Source organism: Lissotriton helveticus, chromosome 2_1 (genome assembly GCF_964261635.1).
Source record: "Lissotriton helveticus chromosome 2_1, aLisHel1.1, whole genome shotgun sequence".
NCBI classification, from domain to species: domain Eukaryota; kingdom Metazoa; phylum Chordata; class Amphibia; order Caudata; family Salamandridae; genus Lissotriton; species Lissotriton helveticus.
The window spans coordinates 351,741,280-351,765,074 of NC_136059.1; the positions used below are offsets into that span (position 1 = coordinate 351,741,280).

General features: G+C 47.3%; 1 protein-coding gene across 2 annotated transcripts in view; it reads right to left on the bottom strand.

Moving 5' to 3' along the window:
• NADK2 (NAD kinase 2, mitochondrial) overlaps nucleotides 1-23,795 on the bottom strand; it is a 1,023,510-nt gene that overhangs the window by 865,630 nt on the left and 134,085 nt on the right. For both annotated transcript variants that reach the window (XM_078674950.1, XM_078674951.1), the window contains exon 2: nucleotides 17,414-17,502. In XM_078674950.1, the coding sequence (XP_078531076.1) occupies nucleotides 17,414-17,502 (89 nt within the window). The remainder of the gene's footprint in view (nucleotides 1-17,413; nucleotides 17,503-23,795) is intronic.

Sequence of the window (23,795 nt, forward strand, 5' to 3'; positions counted from 1 at the left end):
GTATGATATCCATGCATTCAGGAGGCAAGTCAAGGTAGCCAAACTCTAAGACTTCAGGAGCCAGATCGCCATGTTGAGCTGTTGCGGATCTGGATGCTGAATGTCGCCATGGCTCTGCGTCAAAAGCTTAGGCGTGAGGTGTAGCCGTTGATGCGGTACCACGGAGAGTTCTAGAAACGTGGAGTACCATGGCTGGCGTGCCCACGTTGGAGCAACCAGGATGAGTGTCATCGAGTGTTGCATTAGCTTTCTTGCCACCAGCGGTATGAGAGGTGCTGGGGGAAAAGCGTACGCAAATCTGCCTGACCAGTTCATCCATATTGCATTGCCTTGCGACTGTGGGTGAGGGAACCTGGCGGCAAAGCTTTGGCATTTTGCGTTTTCCCTTGTGGCGAACAGGTCTATCTGTGGATGACCCCACTGCTGGAAGTACGGGCGGAGTACTGCTGGATGTATCTCCCACTCGTGCATCTGGTGGCTGTACCTGCTGAGCAGGTCCGCCATTTGATTGTCTGTGCCTGGGAGGTGTTCCGCCATGAGGAAGATGTTCCTCTGAATGGCCCACTTCCACATGCTCTGATCCAGATGAGACAACTGTGGAGAGCGTGTACCTCCCTGCTTCTGGATGTAGTACATGGCTGTCATGTTGTCCGTCCGGATCAACACAACCTTGTTGCACAGATGTACTTTGAATGCTTTCAGTGCCATGAAGATTGCCATCAGTTCTAGGTAGTTGATGTGCATCTTCTTCTGCTGTATTGTCCATAGTCCCTGCACTGTGTAGTGGAGTACATGAGCTCCCCATCCCTGGAGAGACGCGTCCGCCGTTAGGATGATCTGTGGGACAGGCTCTTGGAACGGTCGGCCCTTGCAAAGGTTGTGTGGATTCCACCAATGCAGAGTTGTATGCCCGACCGGTGACCAACACTAGGTCTTTCAACTGTCCCTGAGCCTGATTCCACTGATGCGCTAAGCATTCCTGGAGCAGACGCATATGTAACCTCGCGTGCGGGACTATGAAAATGCAGGAGGCCATCATGCCTATCAACTGCATGAACACTCTCGCAGGAAGCGAGTGTTGCGGTTTGAACTGTTGGATTAGCGACTGGATGTTGGTGATCCGCGCTGAAGTTGGCTGAGCCGTGGCTGCCAGAGTATTGATTGTTGCACCTAGATATTAGCGCACATGGGCCGGTTGAAGGTGCGACTTTGGATAGTTTAGGGAGAAGCCCAGACTGTGAAGAAGGTGAAAGGTGTGGGACATGTCGGCAGCGCACTGCTGGGCCGACTTTGACTGAAACAGCCAGTCATCCAGATAAGGGTAGACATGGATGTGTTGTCTCCTGAGGTGCGCCGCCACTGTCGCTAGACATTTGGTGAACACTCTGGGGGCCGTGGTCACTCCGAAAGGAAGGACCTTGAATTGATAATGCCGATTCTGAATGGTGAATCTGAGGTATTTTTTGTGTGATGGATGGAGTGGAATGTGGAAGTAAGCATCCTTGAGGTCCAAGGTTGCGAGAAAGTCCCCCTGAGTGAGTAACGGAAGAACTTGCTGCAGCGTTAGCATGTGGAAGTGTTCCGAGAGAATGTATTGGTTTAGGGGCCGGAGGTCGAGAATAGGCCTGAGGGACCCGTCCTTCTTTGGGATCAAGAAGTACAGGGAGTACACCCCTGTGCCTTCCTCCTCCGCTGGCACGAGCTCTATAGCGCCCTTTTGCAGCATGACAAGAACCTCCTGCTGCAATAAGTGCAAATGCTCTGTGGAAATAGGACGGTGTTTTGGTGGTATGTTGGGTGGAGTGGATGTGAGCTCCAAACAATAACCGAACTGGATAAGTTTCCTGACTCACCTGTCTGTGGTGATGGATTTCCAGACTGGCAGGAACTGCTCGAGTCTCCCCTCGACAGGTGTGGAATGGTCGGGGGGCAGTGACAGGGCGTCACTGTTTGTTGGAGGCGGAGGAACGGGAGTTGTTGTTGCCCCTGCCTCTGCCCTTGGCGTTGTTGCCCCGATAACCTCCTCTATTTTGTTTGGGGTAAGAGGATTGCGCCCCACCTTTAGTGAATTGAGTTTGGTGGGACATTTGGCCTCTGGAAACACCCCTATTGCCTGAGCGACGAAAAGTGCTCCCCCGAAACTGTTGGGATTGGAGAGCTCCCATGGACTTCGCAGTCTCGGTATCCTTTTTTATTTTTTCCAAGGTGGTATCCACCTCAGGACCAAATAATCTGTCAGGGTTAACTGGCTGGTTGAGGATGGTAGTTTGGATCTCAGGCTTAAATCCGGAGATTCTGAGCCATGCTTGCAGTCTTAACATCACACTGGTGTTAATGGCCCTGGCTGCAGTGTCCGCAACGTCTAGTGCGCATTTAATTGAAGCGTTGGAGATGAGCTTCCCTTCCTGGATAAGCATCTCCGCAGCCTCCTTATATTGGTCTGGGAGATGTTGCAACAGGGTCTCTAGTGTGTCGTAGTGTGCCTTGTCGTACCGAGCCAAGAGTGCCTGCGTGTTAGAGATACGCCAGATATTGGCCGCCTGAGCTGCTACTCTCTTTCCCGATGCTTCTAGCACTTTGGACTCTTTGTCCGGGGGAGGAGCTTCACCAGTGGTTTGCTAATTCGCCCTTTTGCGGGCATTAGAAACGACCAGGGAGTCCAATGGCAACTGGCCCTTGATGTAGGTGGGATCGCCAGGTGCCGGTCGGTATTTTTTCTCAATTCTAGGGTTGACCACCCTTGCCCGTGTGGGCTCTTTGAAGATGTCCGCAGCATGTTTGAGGACCCCTTTTAGCATTGGGAGGGTTTTCACAGTCTATTCAGCTGTCGAAAAAGTGTCAAAGAGGAAGTCCACCTCCACAGGGTCAGCATGCAGTTCAACGTCGTGGTTCTTTGCCGCCCTTTCAATCAAGGCATTGAATGCCGCAGAATCCTCAGTGGGAGAGGTCTTGACATTGTATATCTGAGGGTCAAGGGCGGGTTGCTGATCCCCCTGGTCACCTGTGACCACCCATGCGTCCTGTTGTTCATCAGGATCTGTGTGGGCCGGGAAGCTGTATTCCTCATCCTGATCCCCAGCATCCTCGGCATCCGAATAAGTTGGCGAGGGCGTGGCAACTCTCTGAGTCCGAGGAGTCAGTGGTTCGACCAAGACCGGTGAATCCGAAGCAGGCTTTTTGCGCTTTAAAGGAATGGTGTACGACTCCAAAGGCGTCGTCGCCGTAATTTTCCGCTTGTAAAGCGTAAGCTTCCCAGTGTCTGCATCGATGAAACGTTCAGACTGTTCCTCCATTAATGGTGGTCGATGCTTCAAGCCCCCAGCCGGGAGAGTAGGCGTCGACCCCACAGCACTCTGCAAGTTCGCTTCGGGTGCCGCCCGTGGTGCGAAGGCCTTCGGTGCCACCTTCGGCGGAAACGTGAAGAGGATTGGCGTCGATGACTTGGAGGTGGGGACCGACTGCTTTGGTGCGGAAGGCGTTTTGGGGTCTTCTGCCGAAGCCTTGTCCCTGATACGCTTGAGGAAGTCCGAGACCTGCTTCATGAAGGAAGCGGACGGCTTCGCCAACATGACAGACGACCTCGGTCCACCAACGTGTGAAGACTCTAGCGTCGATGACTTGGCCTGTTCGGTCCAAGGCTTGATCGTGTTGGCGTCCTGGGCAACCGCTTTAGGGGCACCAATCTTTGGCTCGATGCCCTTGCTGGTCTTTGGCTCGACGCCCTTCGCGGCCCTCGGCTCTGCGCCTTTGCTTGTCTCCGGCTCGACACCCGTTTTGAACTTCGGCTCGACGCCCTTGCTCGACTGTGGCTCGACAGCCTTCTTGGGCTTCTGCTCGACGCCTTTGGTCTGCTTTGGCTGGACGGATTTCACAGACTTCGCCGGGTCGACAGGCTTCTTCGGCCTGGGCTGTTCCGACACCTCGGAAGACGAGGGTGTCAATGGTGGAGCAGAAGGTTTCGGTTTCGAAGGCGCTTGAACCACTTTAGGTAGTGTGGACACCGAAGGTTTCACTTTCGGTTTCGTTTTCGGTAATGGCGGCTCCGTCGAAGTGTCCGTAGCCGGGCCGGGAGGCGGGGCCGTGGATTTTGGTAGAAAGTCTTGGGTAAGGCCGATAGGCGATCCCTCGACCTGAGCCTTCGTAAGTGTTCGAACGGGGCATAGCTCTTCCTCTGAGCTATCTTCCATGGCCCCATAGGCCTCATCGTCGTCTCCTACCTCGTCGACGACTTCTTGTACGGGTAGGCCTTCGACATCCACTTGATAGTCGTAGTCTATTTCTTCCGCTGGAGGCGAAATCTGCAGCTGAACATCGTGTTCGTCCGCTGCTCCGCTGTCGAAGATGTCCACCGGTGCCGGGGCAGACTGCCGGGCCTCCATGCGCGCCACGCGCCGAAGCCGAATCGTTTTCTTCGAACGAAACCGGGAACAAGCCATACAGTTGGCTTCATCGTGGTCCGGCGACAGGCACTTGTTGCACACCGGGTGGACGTCGATGTGTGGGTACTTCGATCCGCACACGGGACACTTCTTGAACGGGCTCCGTTCCATGTCGCGTCGTCGAGGGTCTTGCTGCGTCGACTGGGCCTCGAGCACCAAAGAGTCACGCGACTCCCTGGATGTCGAACTCGGGAGGCGAGTCCGAACAGAACCGGGCACCGAACGCAAACAATACCGACGATAAGAGAAAAAGGCCTTTTGGCCTCGAGAATATTGTCGATTCCGAACTGGAGAGAACGAAAGTACATCCGAACCCAATGGCTGAAAAAAACAATCTGGGGATGGAGTCGATGCCCATGCGCACTGTAGTCCAGGGGAGGAGCCACCTATCTCGTGATACTTCGAAGACTCTTCCAGGACAACAATGTGCAATCATCCGGACTCAACACTAGGCGGCGATCTATGCTATAGATATGAATGTCAGCAGCCCACATGCCTCGAACGAGTGATTTATACCCAGATGGTACCTTCATCACACTAGATGACTTGTCCTACATCAGCAACCAGTCACTGTTATTCAGATTTATTTATCACAGATTAAGGGCGGCCATCAAGGAACTGTACCCCACATTTCCAGCAAAACCTCCAAAATGACAGCCCTTACAGACATTGATAACGACACCAACTCATACTAACAATCTCGAGGCTATATAAGCTACTTCAAACGGAAATTGGGTTACAAACCCATAAGGCGCAGGACAATTGGAACAAACTCCTAGATGTCCCTCTGACAGATGACTGGTCATCATGTTGTGCACTTATTACATAACTCACACCTCATGGTATCCTGCGAAACATTCATTATAAGTATATACACCAAGCATACCACACCCCAGCCAAATTACACAAATATGGGCTGCGTGATAATGCGCAACGTAGAGTTGAACAGGCAGACTTCGCACAGATAGCGTGGAATTATGATAAGATAGAGATTTTGGGAAACAGTGACTCATCATTTGGGTGTATTAATCTCGAGCACGCTAGCATGCACACCGCAATTATGTCTATTGGGCCTGCATATCCCCACGAAATCGATGAAAAAGAAACTAATTGCCATACTGCTGCTCTCGGCAAAACGCAGGGTGGTGATGCATTGGGACAGTAAGCAAACATCAACCTTAACAAACTGGATACAAGACGCTGTGTACTGCAGAGACAATTTTTTAATATATGGGGAAGAACTACCAACTGCGTCAAAGCCATCAGATATTTTGGAGCCCCTTACAGTATATTTGCAAGACCACCCTAACTTACACCAAACTAGCCTTTGACTTAATTCTTGTTTTGTAAATATGACGCTGCAGTGCTAAAAGAACGCTCAATTGTGTATTATTGGGAAATGTGATTTAACCCCTTCGGGGCTGATGACGAGCTCAGCTCGTAATGAGCGTGACGTGCCGTGCGCTGATGACGAGCTAAGCTCGTCATGTAACGCGGTAAATTTAAAAACGCAGCACGCAGTGGGAAAACCGCTAGCGCGCATGCGGTTAAAGACTTTGTATTGTCCCTGCAGAGACTGTCCTGGACGTGGCGACTTGTGTATGTTTATCCGAAAACTTTAAAAACAACAATTTTTAAAAAAGTACTTAAGAGACTTGGTTACGTTAAATGTGCATATTAAGTTCATCCTAGAAACCCAGGAGAGGTTAGACAATCAGGCCAAGAGAAATAATATCATGATAGTAAATGTATCTGAATAGATTATCTTTTGTAATAAACTTAATCCAAGATTTACTTTAACGGGGCAACATCTAATAGTCAGTGGGGCTTGAAATTCAAAGGGTCCATAGAGATCCCAACAGAATAAACCCAAACAGAAATCGCCCTAGAAAAAAACTGGACAACTTCTGTACTTTTTTGGTGAATTATCTAATTCCAAGTACAGCCTTCACGATAAAGTTGATTAATTTTAAAGACTTTACCTGCGTAATTAGGTCTGATCTGTGTCTTATTTTATTTTATTTATGTTAAAGGTTTTATATAGCACTGGCTAGACCTGGAGGTATCAGAGGGCTTTACATTAGTATCAGATCATAGTTACAGATTACATCATTACAAAGGTTATACAGTTATTAGAGCATGGCAACATAGTTACTTGTAAGGTCGAGATAAACAATAAGCACAAATACTTAAGGGGAAAAGCAGGCAAGGGGAGAGATTCAGGGGAGTGGGGTAGGAGCAGGGGAAGTAGACAAAGAGAGAAAGTGTACTAAATAGGAACATATTTAATTATTGAGTTATTATATAGCGCTGGCTAGACCCGAAGGAATCAGAGCGCTTTACCTGAGGAACAATAATGTTGCAATTTACATCAGTTAAAAGTTACACAAGTATCAGGAAATGCATTTAAAGAATGGAGAAGGTAAGGGGATAAGGTAAGGGGATAGGGTAAAGGGGTAGGAGGAAGATAGGACGTAGAGACGAGGGGAAAATCTGCCCAAGGTCCGGCTGGCTAGGTGATGGCCAGGGCAGGAGGGTTGGGGTGTGGAGTCAACAACCCATCTCCTCTTTAGCTATATGGTAGCTCCACCGGGCATCAGCCAAATCGCTTGGTCGCCACAGTCTGGGGTAAGTCCTGCAGGTTCCCAGGTCCTGATGTGTAAGCAGGTTAGGGGATAGGTTCAAGGTCTGGTCAATGTCCATTGTTGTCCCAGGGAAGTAAAACAATTGTTGTCCAGGGGAGTAAAACAATGTGGAGGGGACCACTATGGTAGCCATCTTGGGGTCAGGCAGGGGACTGTAGTGTACAGCCTATCGTAGCTCCTGTGATCCCAAATATGCAGTGACAGGATCAAGAAGAAGACAGCTCACAGCGCAGGCGCCATCTTGGGGTCAGACAGGGCTCCACGTGGAAATCTTTTCTCATGCACCCAAGTCAAAAACGGTGAAAATGACGTTGGGAACCCCTCACCCCAAGGCGGTCATTAGCGGTGGTATCTGTGCCCCTCGGTCCATTCACTCGCAGCCAGCTGCGCTCGGAACTCTGCTGTGACATTCAGGTCTCCTTCGCAGTTCCACATTGCCGTGACGGCCACGCTAGTCCTTCAGGTGAGGCGGTGAGGCACCAGACAGGCAGGGGCTTATCCCCAGGTAAGCCACCGCATTGGGAGAAGAAAGGCAATGGCTCCTCGATAGGAAAATGGTTGAACTTCAGGGTCTAGGGGCTAAAGTGCAGCTGAAATTTCCAGCATCTCTGAAAGTGATGGGGAATTATAAAATGCACATATTGAATTGAGATCTAAAGAGGATTCAGATTAGCTGATCGGGACCATAAATTCAGGCAAATAAGTATAAAGCCAGAGTCTGGACTTTGGGGGGGGGGGGGGGGGGAGGGGGAAGGGGGGAATACAATATGCTTAGATTAATCTAATTAAAGGGTTATTTGTATTTCACAAATAATCTTTATATTGCCATCTCACACTTTAGTAATTATTCCACAGTACTCTAGTGTGGAGGAGGCACTCGAAAAGCTGGAGGGTAGCTGAGAGATTTATTAAGGGTATTATGTGGGGCAAGGGTATCAATGGCTGGGGAACAAGTTGAGGTAAAAAATTAAACTCCAGTCCTCATAAATTTTTTGACTTACCCAGCAGAAAATGGGCCCATTCAATCAGGTGTTTTAAGGTCAGCCAACAGGAGTTAACTTTCAATCAGTATAACATTCTGAAATTATAATGGTCTTAGAACCAGGAAAAGACAAAGATGTATAACTGAGTTTGAGAGCTAGTGGAAGTCCATTAATACTTTCGCAAGAAACACCTCATGCAGGTGGATCTAAAATGTTTATTCAGGAGTCCAAGAGGGGGGTGTGTACCACCAATGTTAGGTTCAATAAGAGAGTGGCACTACTGCGCCAGCACCCTTTTGCTTAAACCTCATACATTCAACAAACAAAGGACCTATAACCGAGCCTTTTCAGGGACGACCCAGAGGATCTGGCACTCCCTTCCCCCTGAAGTCAGGATGAACCCTTCAACTGTCTTCTTCAAAAAAGAAATCAAAGGGCTCCTGGTGAAGAAATTTCTGCCTTAGCCTGCCGCCATCATCTGACTCTGTGTTCAAACCCGTTGTCTCTGGCCCAGCCACCTGGTCCACGAGTAGGTCGGGCATTTCTAGATTTTGATTTTTACTCGACTATGTGTTTGCTTTTCCCTCACGAGATTGTTGGACAATTTGACACTCTGATCTTGTCGTTTTGTTTTTTCTTCTTTGTATGCGTATACCCTGTGATGCACAATCTGTATTATTCCCTTGCGATGCACAATCTGTAAAACGCTCGGATATCCTTGGTGGTCATGTTCGCTCTGAATAAAACTTTCAACATAAATAAATAAACAAATAATGATTAGGAGAAACATGAATATCCACCGAATTAGTTTAGAAGTAAGTATACCAGAGTTATAGATGCATTATTGCTCTGCTTCAAATACACCAATCTCAATTTACATATGTTGGTGATTATGGGCCTAATTTAGACGATCCATCTTTACTAGCACAACTTTTTGCCAGCCTTCTATATTATGATGCTCTAATTCTGTGAGGGGGGTTGACTTTAATACCTTGTTGAATGCTAAGACAAATAGTTATACATCAAGAGCACATTGCACCCTTTACAAGATGGTTGCATGTTTAAAAATCTAATCAGAAGACCTAGGTCTAATTGATATCTAGAGAGCAAGAAATAGACGTAAGAGGAGGATAGTAGTGATTTCAATGCAAAAATATGAGCGTAGCTCCAGGATAGACTACTGGTTTGCAGAGAAGATAAAAAAACAAGTGGTCTGAGATAGCATATAATCCATTCTATCTCTGTGATCATGCTATGGTAATCCCGTACTTCAGACCTAGCAAAGACAACTATGTTGAAGATGGACCATGGGAAGGAGGCTACTTAATTCATCTGCCATAGGCCAGCTCTTAGAGTTAAAAACATTGACTTTTTTTGGGGGAGGGGCGGGGGAGGCAGGGGGGGGACTTGGGAAGTTGTTTGCTTAATGTGGTCTGGGGCACTTATAAAGCATGCTTAAAAGGTATCACCAAATGGGTTAACTACACCAAGGGCAAGAGGGAGGAAGAGAACACACTTCTAAACCAAATTAGAAATCTGGAAATATAATTAACAGAGCCAGAACAAGAATCAATATATGAAAAGATTAAGATTGAACTACAGAAACTCAAATTCAAATGTAGATCTAAGTTGAAATACAAGATACATGATAAGTGTCAAACGAAATACATAACCAAGAGTATGGGGAAACATTTGGTACATTGCTTGCATACATGCAAGAGACCCCATACAATATTCTAGCTATCCAGAACCACCCAGAGGTTCCTCTGTATACTCAAAATGCGTTGATAGGGGAAGCTTTTTAGAATTTCTATTAGTTCACAAGTAGGGAATGCATGGATGCAAAGGACCAGGAGAATAGGAACTGGCTAGACATGGTCAGGATGTTTTAACACAAGAAATTACAGGAGACAAAATAAAAAATAGGCATCTCTAGTATAATAAAAGAGAAAGATGTAGGCCAAGATGGCTTTCCAGTGGAACTCTACTAGTCCCCGATTAATCAAAAAGCCTGTTTGAAAAGAGCTATTTATGATTAAAGATCAACCCCTACCAACATCTTGGGGAGAGGCTAAGATAGTTGCCATTTTAAAGCCAAAAAATAAACCTACCAGGTGGGATTCTTACAGACCGATTTCCTTATTAAATACCGTTTATAAGACCATTGCAGGAATATTGGCTAAAAGGCTTGCTGGAGCTATAGGGAAATTGGTTAATAGGAATCAGAGGGGTTTATACCTGAAAGATATTTAGAGGAGTTGGTTATCAGAACTATTGATCTTGCCACTCACTTTACTTTGCCCCTCGCAATTCTTGCTGTCGACACAGCCAAGGCTTTAATCCATTCATCAGGGTATGCCTTAATAGTTTTGATATTCCTGTCATTTTTATAAACTCCATCCAATGGCTATACTCTAATCCTTCTTCCAGAATATTAGTACATAACCTATTGACTCTGAAAGTTCTAACTAAAATGGGTACGCATCAAGGCTGCCTTCTTCCTCCGATCTGGTTTGATCTATTTATTGCCGAAAACTAAGTTTATATGATGAAATAGCTCTATTTGAAATACAAGGACAAATAAAAAAGGTTGCGCTGTACAAATATATATACTAAATGCCCTTAATCATCATCTATACCCCCTGAATCATTTCTAAGGAGGTTTGAGCAGATTGCATAGCCTACCAGTTTACCAAATGCACTAGCTATCAGCCAGGATGAAACCGAGATCATGATCTGGAATTTAAGAACTACCCTCAGTGCTGATACTAGGCAAATGAGATACCTGAAGATTGGTATTTTGCAGACTACTTATCATTTGGTGCAACATGGGTCTCTTAGTCTCTTGAGCCTCATAAATAGCTATATTAAATTGCTGCCGTCATCTTAATTTCCCTTAGTGTGTGAAGTTCATCAAGAAGAACTTCACCGTTGGACTTTGTCCATCTTTGCGCCGAATACCATGAAGTCATTTGGGTGGTACTTAAACCTGGAGTGATTTTCTTTACTCACTGCATATAGTTGAGGTTGGCCTTTTAAACAAATTCTCAAAGCATTTTTCTAGACAGACGGGGCATACAAGGCGATTCCCAGATTAGCGCATAATCATACTGCAATGGGTCTGGAAGCAAGGAGCCCCCAAATTTGGAGGGTCTGCAATGAAGATTTTCCCGGACTATACCTGCAGTGTGTAGACTAGACGAAAGCAATTTCTGGCGGTAAAGCAGCAATTCTGATCACTTTTTTTTTTTTTTTTTTTTTAGAGTTTTATATAGCGAACACAACGCGAAGAATCAGAGTGCTTTACATGAGCACTAGTTGTGTTACAGGCAGACATGTCGATTTTGTTAGGAACGGGAAGATTAAGTAATTTGCCCAGAATCACAGGATGTCTAGCGTCCCTACCGAGACTCAAACCCGGTTCCCCAGCTTCAAGGTCGAACACTAGCCATTAGGTTAATCTGCAATATATGCTCCTATACCTGACCAAGCTGAAGCTGTTGAAAGGAGGCCACTCCCACTTCTTTGGCTCCCCAGTGGAAACATGGGATGCATAGAAGGCGCTCGGCTTGGCCGGACCTTAAGCAACGGTGTCAGAAGGAGGGGCCTCAGTAACAATTGGTGTCCTCGGAATTTGGGGGAGAGCTACAGACTTTTGTCTCGCCAACTAGTAGTAGTTCTGTTGATATGAGCTTTTACACTGGCGGGTGATGTGGGGGGTGGGGATGGAGGAAGCAGGAGACGGTGAACCGCTCCACAGGAGTGTTTTAATGGTTTCATGGATTTACTAAATCTAGAACACAGGTGGGGGCAAACTGAACAGTGCCACATGCTTACCTAATGACACAGGGTAGACCTAAAGAGGACACACAGTACTCCATACGGTCTTGGAATGTCAACGGTCTGGGTAGCAAGATATAACGGAGCTTGGTCACACGCCATATACACCATCTAAAGCCGGACATCGAGGTGTCAAGGGACGCATCTGATGGGGACCCAATGCTGCTTCCTAGGTAGAGGAGCGTACACCACTTTAGCACATGCAGGGTTCACATCCGGATCTAGGGGGTGGCCATAATGATTCAAAAAAAAGACATTAAAGGTGTCATAGACATGGGTAGACCAGACTAGGAGATATGTAGAGGTCCAGGGATAATGGGGAAGAACTCCAATGACCCTAATAAGTATACACCCCCCCCCCCTAACCCCTCCCCCCCAAATGCTAGCAACTTAATTGAAGCAGGTGGCAGTCATACTCCTGGAGTCACCCCTACCCTATAGATCATGGGAGATGACTTCAACGATGTCATGGCGCCCAATTTCGAGAGCTGAGGCACTGTTGTGTGCCCCCCCCCCCCAAACATTAGGGGCATACCAATGACACGATTTGCAACCTCACTGGGTTTCGCCGATCTGTGGCGCCGACATCACATGAGGGACAGAGACTATTCATATTTCTCTGGGACATACAGGGTATTTTCTAGGATCAACTACATATTTGCTCCTGCAGGCGAGGTTGCCGAGGTGGACAGGGCAGACTACTTAGCACCAGGACTATCAAAGGACTCACCTCTGCGGATCACAGTGGGTGGGGGGCGCTGACCCCGGGGCATGGGCCGGAAACTTAACACATGGGACCGGAGGAACGCAGAAGTTGACCGGGAGCTCTAGAGCAATTCTGAACTTTAGTTTAAGGACAAGAAGGGGACAGAAGATTCTGCTGTAGTGCTTTAGGAAGTCTACAAGACTGTCCTTAGAGATAGGGCACAGAATATATTGTCACGCAAGAAGCAAAAATCAACAGCACAGAAGAGCTTGAGAGTCCGCTCATTGATCTGAACGGCCCTGCAAGTACTCCGAAAACTAGAGGTTCTCCGTACGGAATGCGGAGAACTGGCATAATAAGAAGGTGGAAAAGCAGATGTTGGCCACATAATATCTCTATGATGCTGGTGACAAGGCTGGCAAGCTGCTTGCCTGGAAGAGCAGGCGGAAGGCAGCAACAAGCTGGGTGCGATGTTCCATTGATGATGCAGGATCCCCATTTGAATGACAAGGGAATTGCAGAGGCCTTTGTATGGTTCTATGCCTCGTCTAAAGGGCTCGTCCACTGGCTGACACGAAGCACATTGCAGTCTACATAGACACAGTGGTGCCCGCTGAGGGCAGACTGGCACTTGAAGGAAATTACACTTGAGGAGGTCCAGGCGGTCATTGCAAAACTGAAATCAGGGAAGACTCCGGGGCCCAACAGCCTTCCGGCTGAATTCTTTCAACGATACACAGGGCTGCTGGGACCATATCTTCAAGTCCTTTTTAGAGAGGCCTGAGACAATGGTAAACTCCCACCTGACTTACAATGTGCTACCATTGCCGTGATACACAAGAAGGTTAAGCTAGAGACCAATTGTGGCTTCTACCACCCTACTTCCTTCTTGACCATCAAAAGAAAGGTGCTGGCCACAATTCTTGCCACCAGGCTTTTATCAGTCTTGCTTATACACAGAGACCAATCTGGCTTCATGCCAAGCAGGTCTACCAGACTCAGCCTGCTTGCATAATTGGATGTGTGAAGGCGTTTGACGTAATCCACTGACCCTTTCTTCACCAGACACTGTTAGACCTGGCACCATTGGCGTGGGTCTCCCTTCCATTTTTGCTGTTGCCTCATGTGTTTTTGCTGGTGCTAGATGCTTTGGGCACTGTGCCACTGCTGTCCAGTGCCACTGAGCGAGTGTTCCCTACTGTAAATTGATGTATTGATTAGTGGTTCCATGATTGGATGTTTGGTTTACTTGTCAGACCTTAGTACAGTGCACCGAGTGTGCCCAGGGCGTGTAAAACCAAATGCTCCTAGGGGGCTTGCAGCACTGGTTGTGCCACCCACAGAAGCGGCCTTGCAAAACGTGTCTGAGCTCTGCCATTGCAGAGCCTGCGTGCAGTCTGGTACTGTCATGCTGACTGGGCAAGTGCACCCACTTGCCAGTCCCTAAACCTTCCGTTGACTTCCTATTAATCACCCCTATGGTAGGCCCACGGGCAGGGTGCATTGTAAGTACAAGGTAGGACAAGCCCTAATAGTGAATTACAGCCATTTTCGTGTTTCACTATTGCAAGGCTACCTGTTCTCTATAGGCCAGAATGGGCTGTTAGAATTATTACACTTTATAATCCTAGCAGACTCAAGAGAACATGGCAGAAATTAGAGTTTAGTATGCTGCCTGGACTCAGAGTAATAAAATACATCTTTTAGTGAAGTTTATTTTAATATTCTGTGTTTGCAAATACCACTTTTAGAAAGTAGGTATTTGCTTGCCTAACCATTCGAGCCTGCCTCTGCGAGGTTGTGTATTCCTTGTCTGAGTTTGTTTGTGACAGGGCTGGGGAATTCCAGGAGACAGGATGGGGCAGCCTGGTGGTGAATAGGGAGATCTGCATCTAGATGGGAGGGGGGAGTTACACCTGGGACCTGAATAGGGCTGGGCCTTCCCTCTACAATGCTGGCTCCACCCCCTGCGGTGTGTCTGATGTCTCTGCCCTGCACACTGAAAGAAGAGAAGATAGAATGTCAACAAAATGCTCCAGAACTGTACTTGCCTTCCACAATGCTGGCTCCACCTCCTGTGGGGCGTCTGATGTGCATGCCCTGCGCTGTGAAATGAAAGGAGAAGTCTGGTAAACAGAGTGCTTCAGAACTGGTTTGTTCTAGGCACAGGCCCCTCTCCCCTCATAGAACAAAGAATTTTGGGGTATAAATATTGGGACCCTGATCCCATGAAATTAGATCACTTCTGGACTTACAAGACGAAACCTCTGCTGAGGAGAAGGAACCTGAAGAAACTGAGGAGAGACTGTTCCCAAGCTGAAGTGCTGCTTGGGGGATTGGCCTGCAGTGGTTGCCTGACTGCCAAAGAGAGGAGAAAGGACTTTGTGGACTTTACTTCCAACTTGTGCAAAAGATCTCCAAGGGCTTGGAAGAGAGCTTGCCCCTCATTCATCAGACACTAAGAAAGTTTAGATGTGGCCCTAAATATAAATAAATTAATCTACTTTATAAGGCCACTACTACGGTGGTGAGGGTGAAAGCCACTCTCTCAACATTCCCGAATGGACGAGGAACCGCTAGGGCCTATACGATCAGACTATCCTTCCTTGAATGCTCCAAGGGAAGAATGATGGTTTCCAATACTTGGGCATTTATGTAACTCCCCACAGAGAAATGTTTCTGTTCAGGAACCTGGGAGGAGAGTATTGAAATTCCAAGAAGAGGCAGAGCGCTGGCAAACGTTGGCCCTTAAACTGTTGGGGGGGTCAGCAGTTATTAAAATGATCAGATGCTCCAAACTGTTACATGCCCTGCAAAACACCTATTATCCAATCCCAGAGGCCACATTCACTAACCAAGAGGGAGATCTGAGACTTTACCATGGAGCGGCGGGCACCCTGGGATAGAGCTCAGGACGCTTCTGCATAACCCATAAAATGGTGGGATTGCTCTCTCAGACATTAGGGCCTACTACTGGCGGCACACACGGTGGCCATAAGTGGTTAGTCATTTGCACCGCAGTAACACTACCCTTACAGGCAGGAGCAGGCGCAGTTCGCTAACCAGTCATTCGTACTGCATACATTGAGGGAAGGACATTTGACAGTTGCTGCCAGTGACACAGGTGGCATTGGAAGCCAGGAAGAAAGCCACTAGATGCATAGATTGGGCAGGGAAGATAACCCAACGGCAAACTGTGAAGGATAGTGGGTGCGGGAACTGGGGGAAACTCAAGGGCTTTGAGGCATAGGACCTGCTTGGGATTGCTCAGCTAGGGGGATCACCTGGAAGAGGGCAACGGTGCCCTTTTCATCCCTTCAGAAAGAGTACCAAATGACCCCGAACCAAAACTAAAAATATGCACAGCTGGGGTATGCTTAGCAAGCAGAGGTACAGGGAGACTTGGATATACCCGAATATGCCCCTCTGGAGGGTAGGCTGTTAATGGAAGAGACTGAATTGAAGGCTATCCTTCTCACTTACAAGACACTAAACAACAATATTCCAGATACAGAGAGTAAGCTGAGAGACAGGTTGGGAGGGATGTAGGAGACATGAAGGATGTGGGAGAGATGGAAGATGTGGATTGGGAGGCGACCCTAATGCACCCAAGTGAGTTGGCCATAAAATCCATGCTGCCCCTGATACAGTTCAAAATACGGCCCAGTCTAGTATGATTTTGACTGCCTACATCGCAAGGAGGGAGCGGGGTTCCCGGTATGTATGCGATATAGTGGAGCAAGGGGTACATTTATACATACAATGTGGAGCAGCCCAGCTATTCATGAATTTTGATCACGGGTGGGGAGGGAACTCAGTCATGTATTGGGCCTCTTGGGCCAAAATATATTCTACTTTGTGTCCCCAGGCTAAACTCCTTTTTTGAAACCTGGGGGTGGTCGTGTCCAAGAGTGATGTGGTATGTCACTGGTGAGTGCCAGAATTCCTAACCTTGGGAAAAAGGAATAAGGGGATGGACCTACAGGTGACTGCTGAAAATGTCATACAGGAGTAGGGGGGTTTCCATGCATGTTTTTCAAGGTTTGGGGGAACCGACAAATACTATGACCTACACTTCTCAGCGAATGCAGTGGATCTTTCACTGTGCTTACCATTCAATTGCATACAGTAATGTCATCTCACTTATTAATGCACTTCATCCTTCTTGATGCTACTCGTTGGTGCTATGTGCTTGACTTGTGCAAACGGATGTTTGTGTACTTCTGCCTCCTCTGATTTTATACAAAACTGTTTTGGGTGCGGGTTTGCACCCTGTTTTGCTGTATATCATGACATAATAAAACAAAAATATATTTTTTTTTTTAAAGAGAATGTGAATTAAAGTAGCCTTATTAATCATAAGGAAAGATAGAACTCCTTGCACAAAGAAATGTGTGTCCATGATGCCCTCAAAATTCAGAACTAGAAGGAGCCGAAGTCATAAAAGTTCATGGCCCAGTATTTTAGCTATTGATTCTATTAGGCACCCTGTTACATTTCACACAGCTCATTATAGGTATCATGAAAGAATTTCATAAAACATACTGGCATACATACGCATCAAAAATCCAAAACAAACATTATGCAGGCATATTCTAACTACACAGACTCTTTATTCGTCAAAGGCTTTAACTTTTTTACTCACTACAAAGCAATAATGATCGTTCACATTACCTATGAATCAGTTTATTCAAAAAGTACACTTCAGCACTGCTATGGGTCTGCCGCCCAGATTGACAATATTCAAATCTTTTGTGCAAGCAACAGTCAAATGGTAAAATATAACAAATGCACTCTTACCGTAAACTATCGATAATATGCTGCACATTTTTGGTATGAATATGATGCCGCTCCAACAGACCATTGTAATTAGATCCTTTCAATGCAAGCTGTGAAATACAAGCATAGAAAGAATTAATTTATATGTGGCTATAAACACACAGAGGCACTAACTAAATCAACAAAAATTGGTAAAGCCAATAGGTCTCAACAATCCAAGAGATATTGGTGTTGGTAATATCTTTAAATGCAAAAAATGGGGAACCCAGTGGGGAAGATCTCACAACTCTCCAAAAGGAAGAAAAATGTTGTTTTTCATATAAAACCCTCACCTACCAAGGTTGCCCCTTGGTGGCATGCTTCATCATCGAGTCCATCCCGATCCGCTACGGATCGGGCGTGCTGCCATCTATGGCTAAATGGTAGCACTTCTTGGTGTATTATACAATGATAAAGGGAATCTTACAAAGGAGGGGAGGTGGAGGGTAAAGATAAACTGAGTTAAAAAAATACCTGACTGGTAGGTTGATTTACTTTATTCCTGTCTCTAGTCAGTATGATTAAAAATTAGGGGTTGGTTTTGAAAAAGCGAGGCTATGATGAACCTACCTTTTTTCAAGGGCAACATGTTTTGAGCCATGCCCCTATTGGCTCTTCTTCAGGACCATGGGAACCTAGTTCCTTTGGTACAACTCCTATAAGTTCCTTATTAGGAATATGCTATTTGCATGCCATGCAATGTGCAGAACATATATATATATATATTATATTACCACCTATTTAGTGTCCTTCTACTTTTTATCTGCGAAAATATAAAAGGAGAGTTTAGGGGAGTCAGCCTAAGGTCGACTGTCAACATTTCAGAAATACATTTGTGGAACCACCATCATGTGGAACTGTGTAGTTGAAAATCTATGAATGGGTGAACATTGTTATGTGATGGTCAACTAAAAACCACAACCTGAAAGAATCCCTTAGCAGTATATGCTCAAATAGGTTAATTAAAAGACCCACCTTTGGTTAAACCCAATTGAAGGTGCCAAAAAATTAATAAACAATAAATTAAAAGAAAACCACCCATCGTTCAACCCTACTCCCACTGTGCATTGCAAGGAGCATCTTACTACACATTAAAAAACAACTTACAAATTCACTGGTTAGAGGTAGATTAGGCTCAGATTTCACTCGTACAAAACCAGTGCAATTCAGCAGTTCTAGTTCACAAACCCATCCACAGACCCATACCTGTACACCCATTGATTCACAGATCTACACACAAATCCACTCACTCACCCATGCAGCCACTCATTTTGTTTAAATCGTTTTTATTAACCTTTTTGGTTTGTTTTTGCACATTTATCAATAAAACATACAGTCAGAACAGCAATCATGTAATAGATAGAAAAGGGATGGGGTGTGGAGATGAATTGCCAGTAGCAAGGTACATTTTGACTAGTAACATAATAAAAATTCAGATTGCATTAATTACATCAAGGCTAGTGACAATATCCTAAGAAAGAGAATGGTGCTGACAAATACCAGCATCGGGTAGTATGCAAGGAATTCAGGCAATAAAACATACAGTCAGGGTATTACTCATGTAACAGATGGAGAAGGAGAGAAAATGGATTGTCAGCGACAAGGTACTCGGGCTAATAACAACATGACAATGAAAGTTCGGGAGTGCATGAATTACATCAAAGCTTGTGGCAATATCCCAAGAAAGGCAGAGTGATGCTGACAAATCACGATATCAAATAGCACGCGGGTATTGTGAGAGCAGTGCAGTTCGAACGTTACCTAGGACATAGGGCACAACAAAATGGGGACAACGAAAGCGAAGGAAGGGTAGGGTAGAGTCGCACAAGACCTGTCGCCCTAGCCAGATTCGCCAGAGGACCTCAAACCCCTCTAAGACTCAGTGGCAGCAGGGTTCTGTAGCATAGGGGCAGTGGTGATCTGGGCGTCAGTGTTAGTAAGCAGTCGCTTCAGTGGGGGAGGTATTCTGAGTGATAATCCTCTGTGACGCAGGTGGGGATACTGTGTCTGTGTCAGTCTCCAAAAGTTTGGAGACCATCGCATCCCATTGAGGTGCCAGGGGGAACATGCGAAAATCAAGCATGTCTTCTCTGCGTAATGCTGCACCCTCTGTCCTCGCCCAGTTGGACAGGCATCGACGCCAAGCAAGAGGGTGAGGCGGTAGGGGGTGATTTCCACCACTTGGTGATCAAGCATTTGGCTGTTAGTAGACCTAGGTCTAGAAACTGTGTGGCAGCTCTATATTTCTTGTTTCTGCTGAAGAGGTGCAGTACATGGGCTTCCCAGGTTAGGGGAATGGTGCGGGATGTGCAGCTTATGAGGGTAGTTGTCACGGTGTTCCAGCAGTCAGTAAGGACCGAGTAACACCAAAGCATATGTATCAAGTCAGCATCCGATTGTCGGCAGCGGGGACAATCTGCATCTAGGCGGAGGATGTATCTGTTTATGTGGGCTGGGGTAAGGTAGGCCTGATGTAATATGAAAGGTTTTATCTGTCGGAATAGTTGATTCCGAGGGATGTGGGTCGGACCGATACGGTCAGCCAACCATTCCCTATCTGTGAATGCTCTACCCAGGGCCTCCTCCCAGTGAAGTCAAAGTCGAGTAAGATCTGTTTCCGTGTGTGGTCGGAGCGAGGATGCAAATCAGCGCATGAGGTGTCGTCCTCTCCCGATCACGTGAAGGTATTGCAAAGTGTGGTGTATGGGAGGTTCCTGAGCGAGGGCACCCCATTGCATGGATGCTAATGAAGCTATGAGTGTTCTGTGTAGTAAAAACTGCCCAGGATGTATATTCTCCCCTATTACAAGTTCCTGGAGAATAATAGCGCCGTCCTGAAAGAGGTCCCCCACATCTTGTACCCCCTCCAAAGTCCAGTGATGTAACTCTGCTGCCGTCGTGTAAGTGTCACCCTGTGGGGTTCCAAACAGTGGAATGGCGGGTGCATATGGAATGGTGGTTCTAGTGAGGAAAAGGCATCCGCAAAAGCATTTGTGTGCTACAGTGAGGAGGAACATATCTGGAGGTCTAAGCACAGAGTAGGGATGGAAGACCTGGAGTAGATTTTTTCAGCAGCAGTGGGGGTCGCAGGGAGGCTGTATCTAGTAGGTAACGGGAGGACATCAACCTGGCAATCCATTGCAGCTGGGAGGCCAGGTATTAACCACTTCGACGCTAATGACAAAGCCAGCTCGTCATGGGCGTTACCTGCCCTGCGCTCATGACGAGCTGGCTTTGTCACAAACAAGCCATTTGCTCCTCTTTGCGCGCACAGCAGGTAAACGCGGTAGCGCTGAAGCGGTTAATGTTCAAAATTGGGTATCGCGAGGCCGCCCAGCTCCGTAGGTAGGTAAAGTTTTCCCATGGACACCCAATGGTGCGAGGTCCCAAATATGAAAACTCGTACTACACCTTCCCACTGCCTGAAGGGGGGAGATGGTGAGGGGTAGAGTGGCAAAATAATAGAGGAGGTGGGGAAGGACCACCATTTTAACCAGGGCGATTCTACCAGAGATCGCTAATGGGAGAGTTTTCCAGAAACCCATCTGGGATTGAAACGCAGTGGTAGCTCGGACAATGTTTCCGTCAAAGAGGTCGGCCTTAGCGCGATGAATCCAGACACCTAAGTAACAGAAAGGGTCAGTGCACCCGGCCACCGGTGTCCCTCCGAGCGTATAGCCTGGGTACAGGGTGTCCCTTAGGAACGGGGAAGAGTATGGACTTTGACGGGTTGACTTGCAGCCCGGAAGCTCGCGCAAAAAGGCTAAGGGCATGATCAAGGGAAGGAGGAATATCATGAAGATCCCTGGCATATATTAACAGGTCATCGGCGTAGAGCGATATGGTGTGTACGCCATCACCTAGTTCAATTCCCATGTGAACATGCATGCGGATATGAGCCGCCTGCAAATAGTAGCGGGGATAACGGGCATCCCTGCCGGGTCGTCCCACGTCGGACTGGAATCGGATCGGAAATATATGGGCCCGTCCAAACACGGACCGATGGATTACAATAGAACAGCTGCACCAAGCTCCAGGCTAGCGAGTCGAAGGCCTTCTCAAGGTCTAATACTATGCAACCGGAGCACGGCCAGGCAGTTGGGGCATATTCTGCCACTCGAAAGTAGCAGCATAGATTCAGGGCCATGTTACGCTGCAGAACAAAACTGCTCTGGTCAGAGTGCACCAGATCAGGGACTTGCGGGGCCAGCCAGTTGGCCAACACCTTTGCCAGGATTTTATAATCCGAATTTAATATAGCGATCGGTCGGTAGGAGCCAGGGGATGTGGGGTCCTTACCAGGTTTCAACAACAACACCACGTTAGCGGTACACATGGTGGGGGGCAGGGTCACTTCCGAGATTGTCTCCAGAAACACTGAGTGTAGTTGCGGTACTTAATGTTCTGCGTAGGTTTTGAAAAATTCCGTCGAGAGTCCATCCGGCCCTGGAGTTTTACCCGAAGACAAGCCACGCAATGCATCTCGTATTTTGTCTTCAACTAGAAGGGACTGGTCCAACATCATGTGTGTTACCCATCAGAAGGGTGTCATACAGACGAGTGTAGTGTTCGGTCATCAGTGCGTGTATGTCTCCCTGGGTGCTACATTCTCGACCAAGATCGTCAAGTAAGAGGAGATGTATAGGGCGCTGGGGATGTTCCTGCCTAATCTAATAGGTCAGCAGTCTCACGGCTTAGTCCGCGGCCAAGTCGGAGCAGTTCGAGTGTGCCAAATAGTTATGACGGCGCAGGCGGTCCAGAAGTGCCGCTCATTCGGTATGAGCAGCATTGAGATGTTGCTGTTTCGCTGGGTTGGTGACTACCTGCGATTCGAGTAGGAGTAACAGTCCCTCAATGTGAGTCAATGAGGTGTCTAACTGCCTGAGAATACTCTACAAGTCTGTCCCAGACAATGACCCCTAATCACCACTTTGAAGGCCTCCCAATCAGTGAGGACCGAGTCTGAGGAGCCGGTATTAAGAGCAAAATTGTTAGCTATTGTTGACTCCAGCAAGCTTCGGAAGAGGGGATCCTCCAGGGGAGCGGACTGTAAGCGCCAGGTCGGTACCGGTAGGGGTGGCTCCTCCCAGGCCAGGTGCATCAACAGGGAGTTATGATCGGAATGTGTCCGACTAAGGTAGTCCTTCGCTTGTATCAAGGGGAGGAGGGCTGCGGATACGAGTATACGGTCAAGGCGCAGGTGTAGCTTATGGAATGGGGAATAGAAGGAGTATACCCTGGAGTGAGGATGACGTTCCCGCCAGACATCGGAGAGGGCCCAGTTACCTAGCCATGTGTTTAAAAGGCGAGAGTTTGAGGCGGCTGTGGTACTAGTGAGGGGGGGAAAGGAACGGTCAAGGGAAACCTCAAGTACTGCATTAAAATCCCTGCCCAAGAGCCATGGGACATCCCTCCAGCATAGCAGTATCTCTGAGAGATCACTCAGAATGGTGCCCTGGGCAACACTGGGGGCGTAAAAGGAACCCAGTAAAATAGGTTGGCAGTTCAGTCTGCCGCTTATCATGACATACAACCCCATTGGGTATGTCAGGACTTCATTTTCCTCCCATGGGACCCCAGCTTTAATCCATATCAGCACCCCTCTAGCCATAGACGAGTAGTTGGTGCTGTAAATCTGGTCACGCTAACGTCGGCGTAAGCGTGTGACATCTATGGCCGCCAGGTGTGTTTCCTGTAGGAGTGAAACACTTGTCTCATGACGCAGCAAATGGGTATAGATAGTGTATCGCTTAGAAGGTGTCTGGATACCCTTGACATTCCAAGTTAGGACGTTAAGCTTGGTCATCGGGGTTATTAAGATCAGTGTGTTCAACCCGGGCACTGAAGGGCACTCTGTGTAAAAGACTCCCTTGTATGGGGAGGACAGAGAGGCGACAGGTCTGCAGGGATGGCGACTCGTACAGGAGGAAGAAAATTAAGAAGATGGGGCAATAGGAAACTTTGCAACAGAAAGAGAGCGGAACACCAACGTGAGGAACTGCCCAAACAATCATTCCAAATCATGGCTACGGAACTATCGTCGTTGTATGACGGGGGGTGGAGGGAGGGGGGAAATGTAGACCAGGGAATAAGAGGAGTCAATGTAGAGGCTACCCCCTTTAATTACCTGAATAAATCAGGAGATAGAGCATCACAAATGTATAAAAAGAAACCTGTCCTGAGGTACTATGGTGTTCCAACATGTATATAAGGCACAAGTCAACTAATGCCGGGTCGTCGGGGGGAGAGGATAACCTGAAAGAGGAAATAAACAATATAAGGGTTGACCCTTTGAAGCAACTCAAGAGAGTATGCGAAAACAGGGGGAGGGAAAGGGCTCAACAGACGGCTGCTAGAAAGAATC